General features: G+C 43.9%; 1 protein-coding gene across 3 annotated transcripts in view; it reads left to right on the forward strand.

Moving 5' to 3' along the window:
• Positions 1–15112, forward strand: part of AFF1 (ALF transcription elongation factor 1) — a 66878-nt gene that overhangs the window by 14921 nt on the left and 36845 nt on the right. For all 3 annotated transcript variants that reach the window (XM_068187724.1, XM_068187722.1, XM_068187723.1), the window contains exons 2-3: positions 8060–8180; positions 8701–9699. In XM_068187724.1, the coding sequence (XP_068043825.1) occupies positions 8060–8180; positions 8701–9699 (1120 nt within the window). The remainder of the gene's footprint in view (positions 1–8059; positions 8181–8700; positions 9700–15112) is intronic.

The raw sequence follows: 15112 nt of genomic DNA on the forward strand, positions 1-15112 counted from the left end.
CGGGTGGGAAGAAACAGTAGGTCTAAACAAGCATGGCTTAATTTCCTATAACCACCAAGGTAGAAATATGTGTGAACTGAAATGCTGCAATTGTGTGAAAAAAATGAATTAAAGTAGGTTTGGGAAATTAATATTGAAGGTAAAAATGCTTTTTCTTGATCCCTTAATAATTTGATTCCTTTTCAAAGAGTACTAGTTTACAACAGCCTTTTTACCTAATCTCTCATGGTTTGCCAGTAAAGGACATTGTTTCAGAGCATACTTTAAAGAAATATAGGCCTGATTTCATTTTTACATTCTGCTTTTTGTGCATTACTACTGCAAACACACAGTTCTCTCGCTGCCTTTAAACCTATTGATTTTACTGAACAACAAGAACAGCAAAAAAGGTATTTCAAGGCAAAAGTAAATGAGCAGGTAGGATAGGTTCTATATAAGGTAGAATGTAGGTTGTACCCTATGCATTTTCCCAGGCAAGCCTACAACAGTTCATCCCAGGTGCTGGATTTCTGCCATTGAGATGATGAATTCAGAGGCAGATGGGTACAGTGGGAGATTTCATGCACCACTTCACTGAAGAAAGCCTTCAGACTGCTCGGGCAGCAGCTGATAACCACTGCTGACTATTCAAGTATGCCTTGTTGGCATTAGGGACACTGATATTTTGCTAGTGGTGGGTGAGTTAATAAAATATCACCATCCTGCCTCTGTGTTTCCGCTGGGGAACACCTTGTCTCCATGCTGGGCAGTTGTGCACGTATGTAAGTGCTCTGAAAGGATTGCTGCTCACCACGTGGTAGTTAGTCTGCTCCTGTCCTCATGCAGCTGATTTGAAGAGCCCTGCCAGAAAGATTTGGCTTAGAGATAACAGCTGAAGCCAGGCACTGGAGTGCATAGTGCTGGAGGATCTGGCCTGGCTTAACAAAACTTAAGATTTGGCACTCTTCCACTGATTTTACTCCAGTCACATAATTTTCCTGAGCTGAGGTTTACAAGACAATGAGCTAAATTTGTTTACATGTCTCAGGCTGACTTAAACAATCAGGAGAAATACATGATGTTTTTTATTGTAAGTGACATGTAGATAATCAATAGGAAGAAACACTGTGGGAGGGAGTAATGCTGCAGGGCAGTCCATTCCCAAGTCGTGAGAGGTGTTCCAGGTGCTGTTAATCCTGGTGCAGAGCAGAACGTGTCAAGCTGAGTCTCTAATAGGTCTACTCACCTTAATTTTTCTTTCTGCCTCCCTACTACCTGAACACTGACTTAATCCAAATTGCCACTGTGCTGCTCTGACATGGCCGCGTGTGAGCTCAAGTCTACATGCTCACTTCACGGCAGTTGCTAAGTGCTTTACCTCCCTTTTCATAAAGGGGGAAAAATCCAGCTCGCAGCAAGATCCAGCGGCTGCAGAGGCAGGGAAGGTGCCACTGGAACAGTTGCTGCAACAGCGGCTGGGGCACAGGGCTGGTGACCCTGCTGTGCCAGCATCCCTGTGCTTGCCCTGTGGCAAGTCGGGAATAATGCCAGGTTGCATTTTGTGGATGAGAGACTCTGTGACTGCAGCTGACTTTTAAAACCATAAAAATGAGAAAAGGTCACTTCTGAGAAAATCGTGGGTGAGTCAAATCCCCTCTCGGTTGGAGCAGGATCTGCTCAGCAGGGAATGTCGATTCTCCATGGAAGCGGATTCTCAGACAAAGCCAGGATGTAGCACGCTGTCACAGGGATCTGGGTGTACCAGCTGAGCCTGACCAGAGTGGCCCTGGGTCTGAGAGCTCTCTGTGCGAGGAGGCACTTGGGGCTGTGTGAAAATGTTTGCTCAGCTGTGCAACAGGTAGTGTAGATGAGTTAGAGGCAAATTGAAGCTTCCCATTTTGATACAGAGAGTGATGTTTAGAATAACTTATTTTTCACTGTCACCTCTGCAAAATAAACCGATCTGGGCAACTGTCTTATCTGTATTCCGACAAAGGTAACTTTTTGATCCTTGGTGATGAAGTGAGAAGAGACATGGATGGGCTCCTCCTGGTGCTCACATGGAAGTTCAGTCTTGTCACGGTTGGGTCACCACAATCAAGGCTGCCTGGTGTGCAGCTATGACAAGGCTCTTAAAATCTGGGGAACTCGTCCTGAACTCAGGTCCCATCCGAGGCTGCGGTTTTAGAGCTGCTCCATCAGCTGCAGCCAAGGCTCCAGCAGCTTGGATTCTTTCTTGTATACCCGATCACTGAAATTGCACTTGAGTTGCAGATCTTTACTCACCTACCCACAAAGACACGCATGCCTTCAGGGCTGAGTGGCAGTCAGACCACTCACGTGGCTTGAGGAAATCCTGGGATGTGTGCCTGAGACTGCCGCGTACAGAACGCCTTGCAGAGGCGAAGTGGTCAGGATTTTTCATTGCACATACCCGGTGATTTAAATTTTTCACATTTCCTGCTTTGCCTGCCACATCCAGAACAAACAAAGCCTTAAATTCATCAACTCCTTGTCTGCTTTCCTTGTAATTACGCTTCACACAATCACACCTTCTTAAAAGCCCTTCTAGTATATTTGCATTTAAATGGAGAATGACAGCTTTCGTGTTCCCCGTCTAACTTATAATTAGCACCTTTTCTGAGTGTTCTATTAACGTCACCTACATGGGGAGAGGCTGAAAGCCTGGGTTACTTTAGAGACTTCATTTCTACAGTATCACAAGTGCAGATGCTGCCTCTTGGTTTGTTCAGGTCTTCGGCTATGGCACCATAGTTACGTGCTCTATAATTGTCACATTTTTTCAGATTTCCTAAGTTGCTGTTGTACGTGGCAGTTTGACTAAATAATAGATTTTAAACATTTCAGGGTGTGAGGGAAAGTCCAAGTAATAAACTTTTCACTTGTTTGCCTTTCTTGAGTAGGCACAAGAAAGGTTGTTACTGTCAGTTATTTGCATCTTTTGACCAATCTTCTTTTTCCTCTTTTGAGGCCTCAGTGGTTCGTGGACCACAGGCTGAGAAATCTTGGGGTGTGTTTTTAAGTGCATAGCCATTTGCACTGGGGTTTAGGCTCAGTCGATGAAGGATCTGTCATGTTTGAAGAACATCTGAGAGTTCCCAGTTCCTGCAAAAGTCGCTGGGCGCTGCAGGGGCTCAGTTCTGAGGAAAAGATCAGGCTTACTCCTGGGAACTGCGTGATGATCAAAGGCCTATTGATGCTGAAAGGAAGCAAAAGCCTTTTAATGGCTGAGTAATGAATATAATTTTAAACTTGGCAACAGTGGGAGGAAACAAATAAGTAAGAATTTGAACCCAAAGCTTACCATAGGAGAGGCTGAGTGAGAAGATGATTAATGTTACAAAAGTAGAACTTTTTTTTTTTTTTTTTTTTTTTTTTCTGGCAAAGGCCAACTTAGTTTCTACATAAGCAAAGTGGCAGTTCCCTTCTGCCTGTTGCAACATCCTAGCCTTCTCTGCTTCATTTTTGTTTTTTTTTTTGGTGTAACCTAGAGGGCTCTGTGTTTAAAACATAAAAAGAGGTGTATTCAGGATCATTTTTCCATATGCTTTGGAAAGATTGCAGCAGTGCTGCATTTTCTTGGAATCGTTTTTTTTTGTTGTTGTTGGTTTTTTTTTGGTCCAAAAATATTTAACAGGAGGTTTCTTACAGTCATTGTATATAAACAGGTGGGCCGTGAGGCCTTGATCTCTTGCTCAGTGGGTCTGATGCCCCATCACATAGTCAGTAAACAGGGCTGAATAGATGTGATGAGCTGAAGGAGCTAAAGGAAGCAAAATCTTGAAAAGCTAATTCGAATTCATATCACTTCAGTGTGAAGATATGTATTTTTGGGGAAGCATGTACCAAAGCTGATTGATGATGATGATGATGCAGAAAATTATTGACTAACTGTACCATCTGTTATACTTCTACCCTATGTTTTTCTCTTACCACTTATGTATGTTCAAACTGTGTATTTTCTGAGAAATAGTGCTTGATGTGAAACAGAACTTAAAAGATTCAGCAAGTCACAACTTGTTGATGTCTCCATAAAGGAAAGGAAGCAAAGGTTGAGAGAGGGGGTTTTTGATGCTGTTTGGAATTAGCTGTAGTGTTGTCCTTGCATCTGCTTGTGTTGCAGTCACTGTCAGGCTGCATAGGTGATACCAGTGTGAGAGCTGAGCACAGCTGTGATGCTCAGGAGCTTTCTGTGCCATGCCTTTATCCACTTTTCTTTTCAAGCTGATGAATGAAACTGCATATTTAATCTTGGCAGATGTTAGCTTGGCTCTATAAATTGTGGCAATTCTTCTGTGGAGATTTTAATAGGAACCGAGCTGGGGTGCTGCAGCAAGGCTGCATCCTTGTGATCTCTGTTTAATTTTTTGGGGGGATGATGAGTCTTACCTTAAGCAAAAATACATTTCTCAATCATGATCAGCAGTTTCTCACATTGAAAAAATAATCAATTTTAATGGCAAAACAGCTTCAATAAATTTGTGTTTTCCTGCAGTTGTACTGAAATGAAATGTTGTGTCAGAGTGTTTCAGAGGAAGAGGTTCTGTGTGTTGAGAGGGAAGTGAATGTTTTCTGTGTGTTTGCTTTTTAGCATTTTTCCACCTCCCTTCCTTGCTCCTGGATAATTCCTTTTGGGAGCCAGCACTAGATCTTATAGCAATTAAAGCAGATTTTTATTTTTATTTCACTTTCACTTGGGGAGCACATGGGACAGAAGAGGCAGAATTTCTTCCTGCACCAGTCTATTTTTTGAAAATGTTATCATGGTCTGGATGATCACATATCAGCATTTGAACCTATGTAGTAAGGGATGGCATGTCACTGAGAGCAGCTTCAGAGCACGTCGGCATTTTATGGCTTCTGTTACAGACCCAAGTCTGGATGATGTTGTGGGTCAGGTTGTGTGCTTTGCTGAACTTCCTGAACCAAATCCCTTATTATGGGAGCCAGTGCAGTGCCTTCACCTTGGGCTGCTTTGAGCTTAGCAGAATTCTACTGTTTCAGTCTGTATCAAAGCACTATTTGGGGTTTTTTTGGGGGGGTGAGGGTGATTTGTGCATGTATCCCTCAACTCCCAGGTTTGGTGTGCTGGTGCCAAGCCTCGAGGTCCAGTTTCCCAAAGCATTTCTGCAAACCAGTAAGGAAGAGCTTGAGGGTTGTTTTGAGGTTTTTCTTGAGTTCTCATTCTAGGAAAATCTAAGTATCAAAGCTGTGAGTCTGAAGAGGTTCCTGAAGAGCAGGAGTTGGGGTTCTCCCTGCAGCTTTGGCAGTAGCAGGGTTGGAGCTGTCTGCGCACGAGGAACATCTTGCTGGAGCCTGGCAGACGGTGTCTCCGCATGGGTTTCCTTACTGGCGCCTGGCAGGACACGGAGACCTCCTCTCCTCTTGGCACGGGGCCACGCAGGGCCTGAGCTGACCGTGGTTCTCAGAGGCTTTCTGCCTGGCTTCCTGACACTTGACCTTAGGGAGCTGCTGCCTGAGTTACAGTATAGCCCAGGTTTTCAAAAGGTTTTCATGACACCTATATGATAAAATAGAATTGGAAGGGTTTTTAGCTCTTGTCTTCAGGCAGTTTAAGGTCTTCCCTGTATCTTAGAGAAGGGAAGACTGCTGCTCGCAACTGCATAATTAAGTAAGTAGCTACTTAGTGTTTTTTCCCCTTATCCTTCTGCTTTTGAAACTGTGGCTCCTTCTGTTCAATGAAGTTTGAGGAAAACTCGGAATGAAAATGACATGGACCTGATTCAGACAGGGAGGCAGAGGGTGGGTGGTGATCCTGAACAGCAAAGGGGAGGGGAATGACCCCTGGCCTGGCTGCAGGGGCAGCCGGCTGTGCATGGCCAGCAGCCCGGGCCACTGTGCCCCGTGAAGGCATTGAAGATTGAGCAGTGCCCGGTACCCCGTACGTGTGTGAGCAGCCGTGTCCGCTGGGGGGTTCCCGAGCAGGCACCTTTGTCTTCTCTTAAACCTTCAGGAATTGGCACTATGGCAAATAGGCAGTGTCCCTGCCCTTCCCCTCTGTCCGCCCTCCACACTCTTTAGAAAGAATTTATTGCTGGGAAGAGAGCTTGGGGTCAAGGAAGGTTCAGGGAAAGAAAAGGCCTTTAGAGGTATTACAGCTGCTGTCTTTGCAGCAAGCAGCATGTAAGTTATTTTACATTCGGTGTCAGGGTACATATAGGAGACATAGCTACTTCTCATCATAAATATTATTGTTGTGAGAGACACAAGTGGTTTAGGGTTTTCCTTTTGTTTGAGTGTGATCAGAACCTCTGAGCAAAACAACTTGATTACTCTTGAGTTTGGGTGCTTGCCAGCCTAGAAATAGAAGGGCATCCATAATCCACGTGGATGTAAGCACAGTGTTTTAGTAAAAAGCAATTTTCAGGGTCATAATGTGCGGCCTGCCTCTTTGTGAAACACATTCACTTAAAACAAATAATTTGCAAGCCTACAATTTTAGATAGTAGATCAAAGCAATATTGCTTCTAGTTTACCTTATAATTTTTCCTAAGTTTTTATGTTTTGTAATTGATGTTTCCCACACCTGACTGCACAAAGCTTTTCTGGCACACATGGTGCAACTGCCCAACTAACTGCTTATAGATAGGAAATTGCTGACATGCAAAATTACATCAAATGCACAGGGGAAATGGTTCTATTATACATTTTATTATAGAAGGATTTTATGTATTTACTGAAGCAGTGGTCTGTGATTCCTGCTTTCTTCTTTTATGAATGTTTAAAATTGTTTGCAAGAGTAGGTACATAGCTATTACTGGACACTTCTGTTTTGCTATATTTGGAAACAGTTTGGCAGTAGCAAAGTTGGAAACTATGCTAAACGTGCACAGTCTAACCCCTGGATATGTTTTTCTGCCTTAGTGGTACAAGTACATCCTTACTGCAGTTCCGTATATAGAAATTTGCCATCTGTCAGCATCATTTTCCAGAGCTCCCATTGAGTCGGGAAACCCCCTCTGCAGCAGTCAGACCTCTTGGTTAACTGCTACAGCAAAGCCAGTCCTCTGCCTCTCCTTTAGGGATGATAAAACTTTCAGTAGGCAGCTGTTGGTGTAGCATTTGGAAAGATGTCACTGGTGGGGAGGAAAAGGCTCTTCCCTTGCAAAGTGGACACTTGAGAATTTGCAAGTATGAAGAGGAATATAGGAATTGTATGTATACAGTAGACTGTGCAGTAGAGTAGAAATAGGGCAGGAGAGAGATGCTTGCATGCTTTTTCTTCCCCAATGTCTATAAAGATTAGAGCAAGAGATTCCCTTGTTTTGCAGTAGGATTTCACAGGCAAGATGTAGTTTAAAGGATCTGTCTTTCTGTGAAGTCTTTCTGCCGTGCATGTGACGCAAGTTTATTGGTGCTTTGGTGTGGGGCTGGTGGAGTTGAGTGCATGCAGATTTGGTTGAGGAGGAACAGGGGGATTTGACCAGGTGTTTTCTGAGTTTCTGAGACCTTTCTAAATTTGTTTTTGTGATTGTTTTAAATGCAACTACATGGGTTTCCTGGTGAGCAGCTTTCAAGCCTGTTTATTACTGAGTAGCATTGCCTTGTTTTTTTGCTAAGCAGGCAAAGTTCATTCTTTGAAAGTGGCAACACCTTCAAAATAATGGATTCTCTTTTACTCCTGGGTGAAGAAATGGGGTGGAAGTCTGAAGAACAAGAATGTTAGTTTTTCACAGTTATTGTTGCAAATGGATTTGCCAGCTGGTGTGCTTGTCACCCCCACTGACTGCTCCTCAATTTGTTTCACAATTAAATGGATGGATAGCTTTTTCCTTCCCACTGTTCCTGAAGGATGGTATCAGGAGTAGAAATCACTGAGAAGGATGCATATACCTTGTGTGCCACAGTTCTGTGTTGTGCAGCAAATTCTTGATGTAACTGATTTGTCAGTTGTAACCATCCCATGGATTTCAAAGTTACTTTCATTCTGGATGCCATTATGCCATTGCCTGAAACCAGGGTTTCTGTACAAAGTAGGTACTTGTGGATAACACTGGTGTACCATGTTAATCATCCTTCCTTTCTCTCCTTCCTAAAGCTTATGCAATGAGGACAGAAACTTGCTGCGGATTCGAGAGAAAGAGAGACGGAGTCAGGAGGTTCTGGAAGACAAAAAACAGTTCTCTGAGAAAACTCCCCTCTTTGCAGAACCCTACAAGGTAATGGTATGGGGTGGGTGGTAGGGAAAGAGAGGAGAAAAGAGGATGGGGGTGGAAGAGGAGAGCTGTGGCTTTGCATAGGGTGTAGCAGACTTGAGCATGATAAATACAAACACAGCATCTTCCCATCTGTTTTAATTTCAGTTCCTCAGAGTATGTGGTGGAATCTCTGGTGGTTGTGCAAGAGCAGTATGGTCTTCAGGCTGGCCTCCTGTAGTTTGAGCGATAGTGCTCAGGAGTAGCTTGTCTACCTGTCTGCCTGCAGGTGTGGGTATAACAAATTAATCTGATGTTAGTACTCCTGGAGGCTTCAGGTGCACCAAGCTTGGCTTGGAATAGCTGATAGTGGCTCAAGCAGTCCCATCTGCTTTGGAGAGATTTGCAGGATCAAGATGAGCTTGCTTAATTTCACTCATGGTGATGTGTGGTGATTAAGTTAAGATCCTGAAGAATGTCTCTTCCTGAGATGGATCTCTTGGGGGGCTTTTGAAATGTCCACCTCTTTGTTCTTCTTTTGCAGACTAATAAAGGAGATGAGTTGTCAAGCCGAATTCAGAACATGCTGGGCAATTATGAGGAGGTCAAGGAGTTCATGAGCAACAAATCTTGTCAAAACCTTATAGGGATTCCAAAGAGTGTTGCCCCTCAGTTTCCCCCCAGACAGCCTGATCGCCTGTACTTCCCTGAGAAGGCCATCCATACATTGCCATCTTCATTCCAGCACCTGACCCGCCGTCCACCCGTGGGACCCATGGTTGTACCCCCTCGTCCTCCAAGCCACTCCAGTCACTACCAAAAGGCACAGTCAGGAACAGAACCAGCCTCAGGTTTGCACAGCAAGAGCCACAGCTTACCCAGCACTCGGAGCCATGGTCAGGAACACGGCCGTGGCGGCTGGGACACTCAGGCAGGTTTTCCCCACAGCCACAATGGCAAGCCTGGGAGCGGGGAAGGTCGTGCTCATGGCCTGCAGGCCTCCCCTCTGGCGCTTTCCCCATTCCTGCCATGCTTGTTGTCTTCTCCCGTGGCACCCCTGTCACCTCTACATTCCAGCCAGCATATCAATTCCAGGTCACAGAACAGCAGCAAAAGTCATGGGTCAACCTACAGTCAAACCAAATCATTACAGGACTTAGTGACAGGATCTCAGGAGAAGGAAAGTCGGGACAGCCCAGCCATTACCTTAACCAGCACCACTCAGCCTTCCTCTCAGACTTTTCCCCCTTCTCTGACATCAAAAGCCAGTGCAATGCAGCAGAAACCAACTGCCTATGTCAGACCCATGGATGGCCAAGATCAGGCATCATTTGAATCCCTGGAGCTTAAACCTCTCCTGGAGGAGTACCATGAAGGACCCAATGAAGATGTCTCAGATTTGAAGGCAAAAGTTAAAGCTGTACTATCCAAGTTGGAAACCCCTTCTGAGCCCAAGGAAGAGACTGATGAAGATCTCTCAGATTTGAAGGCAAAAGCCAAAGCAGAACTATACAAATTCGAAACCTCTTCTGAGCCCATAGAGGTGAGTGCAATTTTTGGGGATGTCTGCTGGAGCAGAGTAAGTTTGACTGTGGGAGAACAGGTCATCAAACAGCAGTGACTGCCAGAAGCAGTGATGACTGTGTGTGTGTTATCCTGTTTGGAAGGTGCATTTTGAGGTTGACATGGGTGTGTAATACCTGTTTGAATGGAGAAAATCTGACAATTCCTGTGATTTTTCTGTTGTTTTCTCAGTGAGGCTACAGCAGGTTTCTTGGATAGAACATGCCTCTGTGCCCATAATTTTTATTTTCCCCTAAGGCTTGTTGAAAAGAAGGGGGAAAATGATATAGTGAGAAGGTCAAGTGTTGATACAGTGTCAGGACTCTCAGTGGTGGTGGGTGGAGGCCCCACATCCTCACTGAGGACTGGGACAGCCAGCAGTGCAGTGGATTCTCTGGTCACTTGGGCTTTTTGACTGTGAACACCACAGGATTCTCCTCTGCAAGTTTGTAAAATCTTGCTGTAGACCCACAGGAAAATATGAGTTGATATTGCAAGTTTCCTTGTTGTACTCCATCTGTTTTTGCTGATCCAAGGCCACCTCTCTGATTTGTCTTGTGGGATGGAGGCAGAAAGCAGGCAAAGCAGTGGGAGAGGAGGAACAGCACTGTACATGTGTTGTTCAGCAAATGCAGCTCCTTTTCCTGTGCCCTTTGAAGCCCAGTTTCAGCTGTGCCAAGAGACCAGCACTCTGACTCTGCCTGCCTCGTGTCTTGGCCTCCTGAGAGCTCAAAGGCACTTGGTCCCCTGGTACATTTTGGAGATATACTGTGCTCATCCTTCAGCCCTGATTTTATTGTTATGCCCTGTGGGATGTAGGATTCCATGGTCCTAAGGCAGCTGTGCAAGGAGAGCTATGGAGATCGTTTCAAATTGTATTTTGCTGCTTCTGTAATGAAAAGGAAGAGTGTGGGTGCAGTCTGTTTTTCATGGAAAAGGGTGTGGATCAGCTGCAAATGGCTGTAGGCAGTGTCTTGTGGGAAATGAGAGGAAACTGTCAAAATGACATTGCTGAGAATTTGTGAAAAATACTTTTATGCTGAGAGATTTTATTTGTTACCAAATAGGTCTGGCATTGCATATCACACCTCAAAACAGGAAGTTCACTGAGGTCCACATTACCTTATTTGCTTAACCAGATTTTCCTCCTGGGAGAGAAAGAAAGCAGTGCAGGGCATCACCTTCTACATTATCTTATTGTCTCATCTGCATTATTGTCTTATCTCTTTTCCCATCCCCATGCTTCTTCTGTCATCTCATGGAACTCTGGTTTAATATAAATTTTGATAGGGAAGCATTAGCTATGATGGTGTGTGTTGAATGAGACCTTTTTCTCACTTTCTGTTGAGCACGTAAGTCTGAGTCCAAATGCCCATGGAAATCCTACAGTTGCCAGTGCGGGAGTACCATTGCTCATGCTCCTTCTGTTTCATCTGTGGCAAAGTAAGAACAAAGTAAAAAGGGAATTGAAGATAATAAAAAAAAATAGATAATAAAAATAATTCATAGTAAAAAAATTGAAGATAATAGAAAATCCTGGCACAAGCCAGGATCCTGGTTTTAATTATATGCTTAGTCCATTTTGAAGCTGATAAATGAACCTTTTCTGTGAATATGCTGAACAATCCTGCTTTGCAGTAGGGATCTTTAGGCTGTGGCCCCTGATTGTTTTCTGTGCGTAGGCAGGGAGGAATACAGGCATTTTGGATAATGGCTCTGTAAGCTCTAGCGAAAAATACATTACTTTGATTTCTGCTGTTTTCAGTCTTGTCGTTGTCACATTTGCTTACTTCTGTTTGGTCTCAGTGATGAACATCTATTTGATAATAGAGCCCTCCAGGGCTGAAGCCTGGAGGGAGAAGAGGAAGAAACAGTGAGGTGGCACCCCTGGATATATGGCCCCTGTGCTGGATGTCCTGTACAAGAGAGACCGCTTGGGGATCCGTTGGCTGGAAAGTCATCCCCTCTTTAGTTCTTGGTGCAACAGGAGCTGTGGAGATGATCCTGCCGTGCAATGACCCTAACAGTGAATAGGTCTAAACTAGCAGAAACTCTGCTATTCTTCCCTCCTCTTCCCTGAACTGTTTGGCCCCAGTTTACTGAACAGCCACATGCCAAATACAGTTTTTCCTGTGATCTCCCTTGACATGACTTAGGAAAGCCATTTCCTCAACATGTGTTCTGGTTAATTGAATTTCTAAGGCGGGTTTCACCTGCAGCTGTGAATTCATTATTGACAGCTTCTTCTCTTGGGAACTCCTAAAAGTTCAGCCTTCCAGGCCAAATAGACACACAGTTTCACTGCAGAGGGAATGAATCCACAGTGGATAACAGTGCAATGACTCACTTTGCATTCACAGAGACACTTAACAGCTCTTTCCCCTCTTCCCCAAATCAAAGCCTTCATTTTCAAATGTCATCACTGTCCCTTTAAGGCATCTTTCCAAATTTGTTGTGAGAAGGCTTAAAAATATAGCACACGTGAAGAAGCTTGGATGTATCCCTTCTCTTCATGTGCCAGGTTTTTCCTCTTCTCCTGCACCTAAACAAAGATGCTTTTAAAGCCATTCTCTCTCTCTATGTCTCTAGGAGAGCTGCAGCACCAACAAAGACCCTTGAATTGCCTCCATTGACACAGACTGTGATGTGTGAAAGGGAATCAGTTTGACAGCAGGGGAAGAAGCAGTCAGGCTGTTTTGAGGGAGAGTGTTTATAAATCCTCAAGCATTATTAAGGGCATAGTCTATGGAGGAATGTTCATCCCTTTCTGCTCATTGAAGATTTGGCTTTATTTTCCCCAAAATTTTGGAGGTGTTAGGGCATAGCTCCTTCTACCTCGTGTAATGAGGCCTCTCCTGCCTATGAACTAGGAAGCAAATAGGGAAGCAGCCAATTTAGAACCCCTAAGCAACAATGAAGCAGCCCAGATGTGTTATTTTTGGTAACACTGTATTAACCTTTTGTTCAAATTGCTGTCATTGAGCAGTGTTTTCCTCAGTAAACATTTATCAATGTTCACCAATTAAACGTGGTTGTTAAATAGTAAATTGTAATTAGTAAATACCTATGAAGATGTTTGGATGGCAAATATAAAAAGTCTGTTCTAGGTAGATAATTTTTGACTGGACTTCTCTTCATGGCACCTGAGTTTTTCTACTGGCAAAAGCTGTCAGACAGGTGAACCCTGTGAAGTATCAATAAATATATAGTTTTAATTCTTCATCCTTTCAAAATTAAAATCTTTAAAGACAAATGTAGCACTGTTGGCCTTATGTAATGAATACACAGTAGTCAGCATTAAGCTACTGCCATCTTTCTACCAATCTTTAATGTATTTCTCATTTATTGAATAGAAGGGAGATTGTGTTTTGTTTAGGTTTTTTTTTTTACCTCACTTCTTGTATTTATTTTTTAACTATTTTATTTTTCTTGCTTTGCACTAAGAGAGGTAACAAGGTGTAACTTCTGTGTCTCCTCTGCTGCCCTTTTTATAATCAAAAGTGCCTTAGGTGATTGGAGAAGGGTTTCCATGCATCCCCACAGGCATTGTGTCAATTTGTCTTGTAGCTGAAAAAAGTAAACCTCAACCTCACCATAAGAGCTGAAACTGAGCTATCTCATTTTTGGTAGGCTTCCCTAACAACTTGCATGTAAATATCTGGGGCTGTGCTGTCCAAGGCCTTTCTCACAGCCCTTGGGCATTGTGGTGTGAGCAGAAATGAATTGCAGCCAGAGGAAGGTTTACTGTGGGATCCTCTGCTGCTCATTGTCATACCAAGTACCCAAAGACAAATCCTTTCACTTGGGTCTTCTCCATATTCCCTTTTGGCTCTCAGAAGTAAAAGCAGTTGGTACTTTTTATGCTCTTACATTATTTTAATTTCTTGTTCCACTCATTTGCTGGGTTGCAGGTACATCCAGAGGCAATGACCTTAATCACTGCCCCTTGGGATGGTTGCATGGAGCACAGGCAGTTTGGGGGTTTGACTAGTGGTTATAAGGTCAGGATTGCACACAGCTTTTGAATTTTTTTAATGCATAAACACATTTTGGCTTCTCTTGGTTTTTTCTCACTTGATGAACATGCAATATCTTAGGAGAAGTCACAGTCAATCCCAGTTGACAGGGAGGAATTATATGTCAGTGCTGTGCTTTGTTGGGGCTTTTTCAGCTAAACCAAGCCAGAGCATGCGGGTGTAGTTATGTAAACAGAAAAAGCTACTTGTATTTGATTTAATAGGTCAGTCCCACCGGATGCAAAAGACTATTTTCCCTTGTGTGCATCTCCTTTGGAAGAAGCCAGATTTTCTATCCAGGCTAGAAATAAACCAGCAATAAAATGCCAAAGCAGCTCTGATGGCTCACGCGAATCATCCTCCACCAACCTCTCTGTAGATTTCTGAAACTTTCCGTACTGTTTCTTGCACAAGTGAAAAGTGCCAAAGGGACAGATGTTGCCAATTTGAACCGTACAGGGGGAAGGCAAATATTGCTAAGCAACCGAGTGCTTGAGAGAATTTTTCGGAGAGGAGCCAAGGGAGTTTTGTCTGGGAGCGCCTGCAGCTTCTCATGGCTTGGTGTGAGGGAAGAGATTAAAAGTTCTTTCCTGTCAGGGCTGACGCCGCCAGCACAAAAGACACCATAACCTATTGACACTGATTAGGGCTGACAAGGCAATGTATGAAAACAGGAAATCTGCCCTGCCATGTGGGAAGGCAGTAAGACATGTTCAGAGAGGTAAGTGCAGCACACAGCCGGTGCCAGGGTGGGGTCAGCAGCTGGCTTCAGCAGGACCGGTTGAAACCTAGGCAGGCACCCAGCCCCATGAAGTCCAGTGGAGGCCATGTCTGGGTCTGCCTTTCACAGCTGACTGGGAGCAGGTCGCTGAAGGACAGGCTGGCAGGGAGAAGGGGGGTTGTTTTCAGTGAGTCTTGTGATAACTGCAGGCTGTCTCATGTAAATGGAGTTAACTTCCCTAGTTACTGAAGGATGAAAAAGCTTATAAACGAGGCAAGTCTTAAAACAACTCTGTGTGGTTGTGCTTCTTCCTGGACAAGCAGTACTTCATAGGTAAGTGCCAACCTGGAGGTCTTTGCTTTGGTGGTCACAAATGTCACTAGAGATGTTTCTTCAGAGAGTGAATCTGCCTATTTCAAGCCTCTGAATTATTTTGGCCATAGACTCGTGGTGTCTTGTTCAGAAGATGTGCTTTTAGGAATGAAACACAAGATTTATTTTCCTACATTGATCATCACATTAGCACTCTCCTAATGCTACTTTGAGCACCTTCTGGACTTTGATCTGATTCTTTGCTTTGTTTAAGTGTAGGGAAATGTTTAGCATGTGCTTTGTGTTGCATTTCTTACTTCATGGGATTTTTTTTTTTACTGGCT

Source organism: Anomalospiza imberbis, chromosome 4 (genome assembly GCF_031753505.1).
Source record: "Anomalospiza imberbis isolate Cuckoo-Finch-1a 21T00152 chromosome 4, ASM3175350v1, whole genome shotgun sequence".
Classification (NCBI taxonomy): domain Eukaryota; kingdom Metazoa; phylum Chordata; class Aves; order Passeriformes; family Viduidae; genus Anomalospiza; species Anomalospiza imberbis.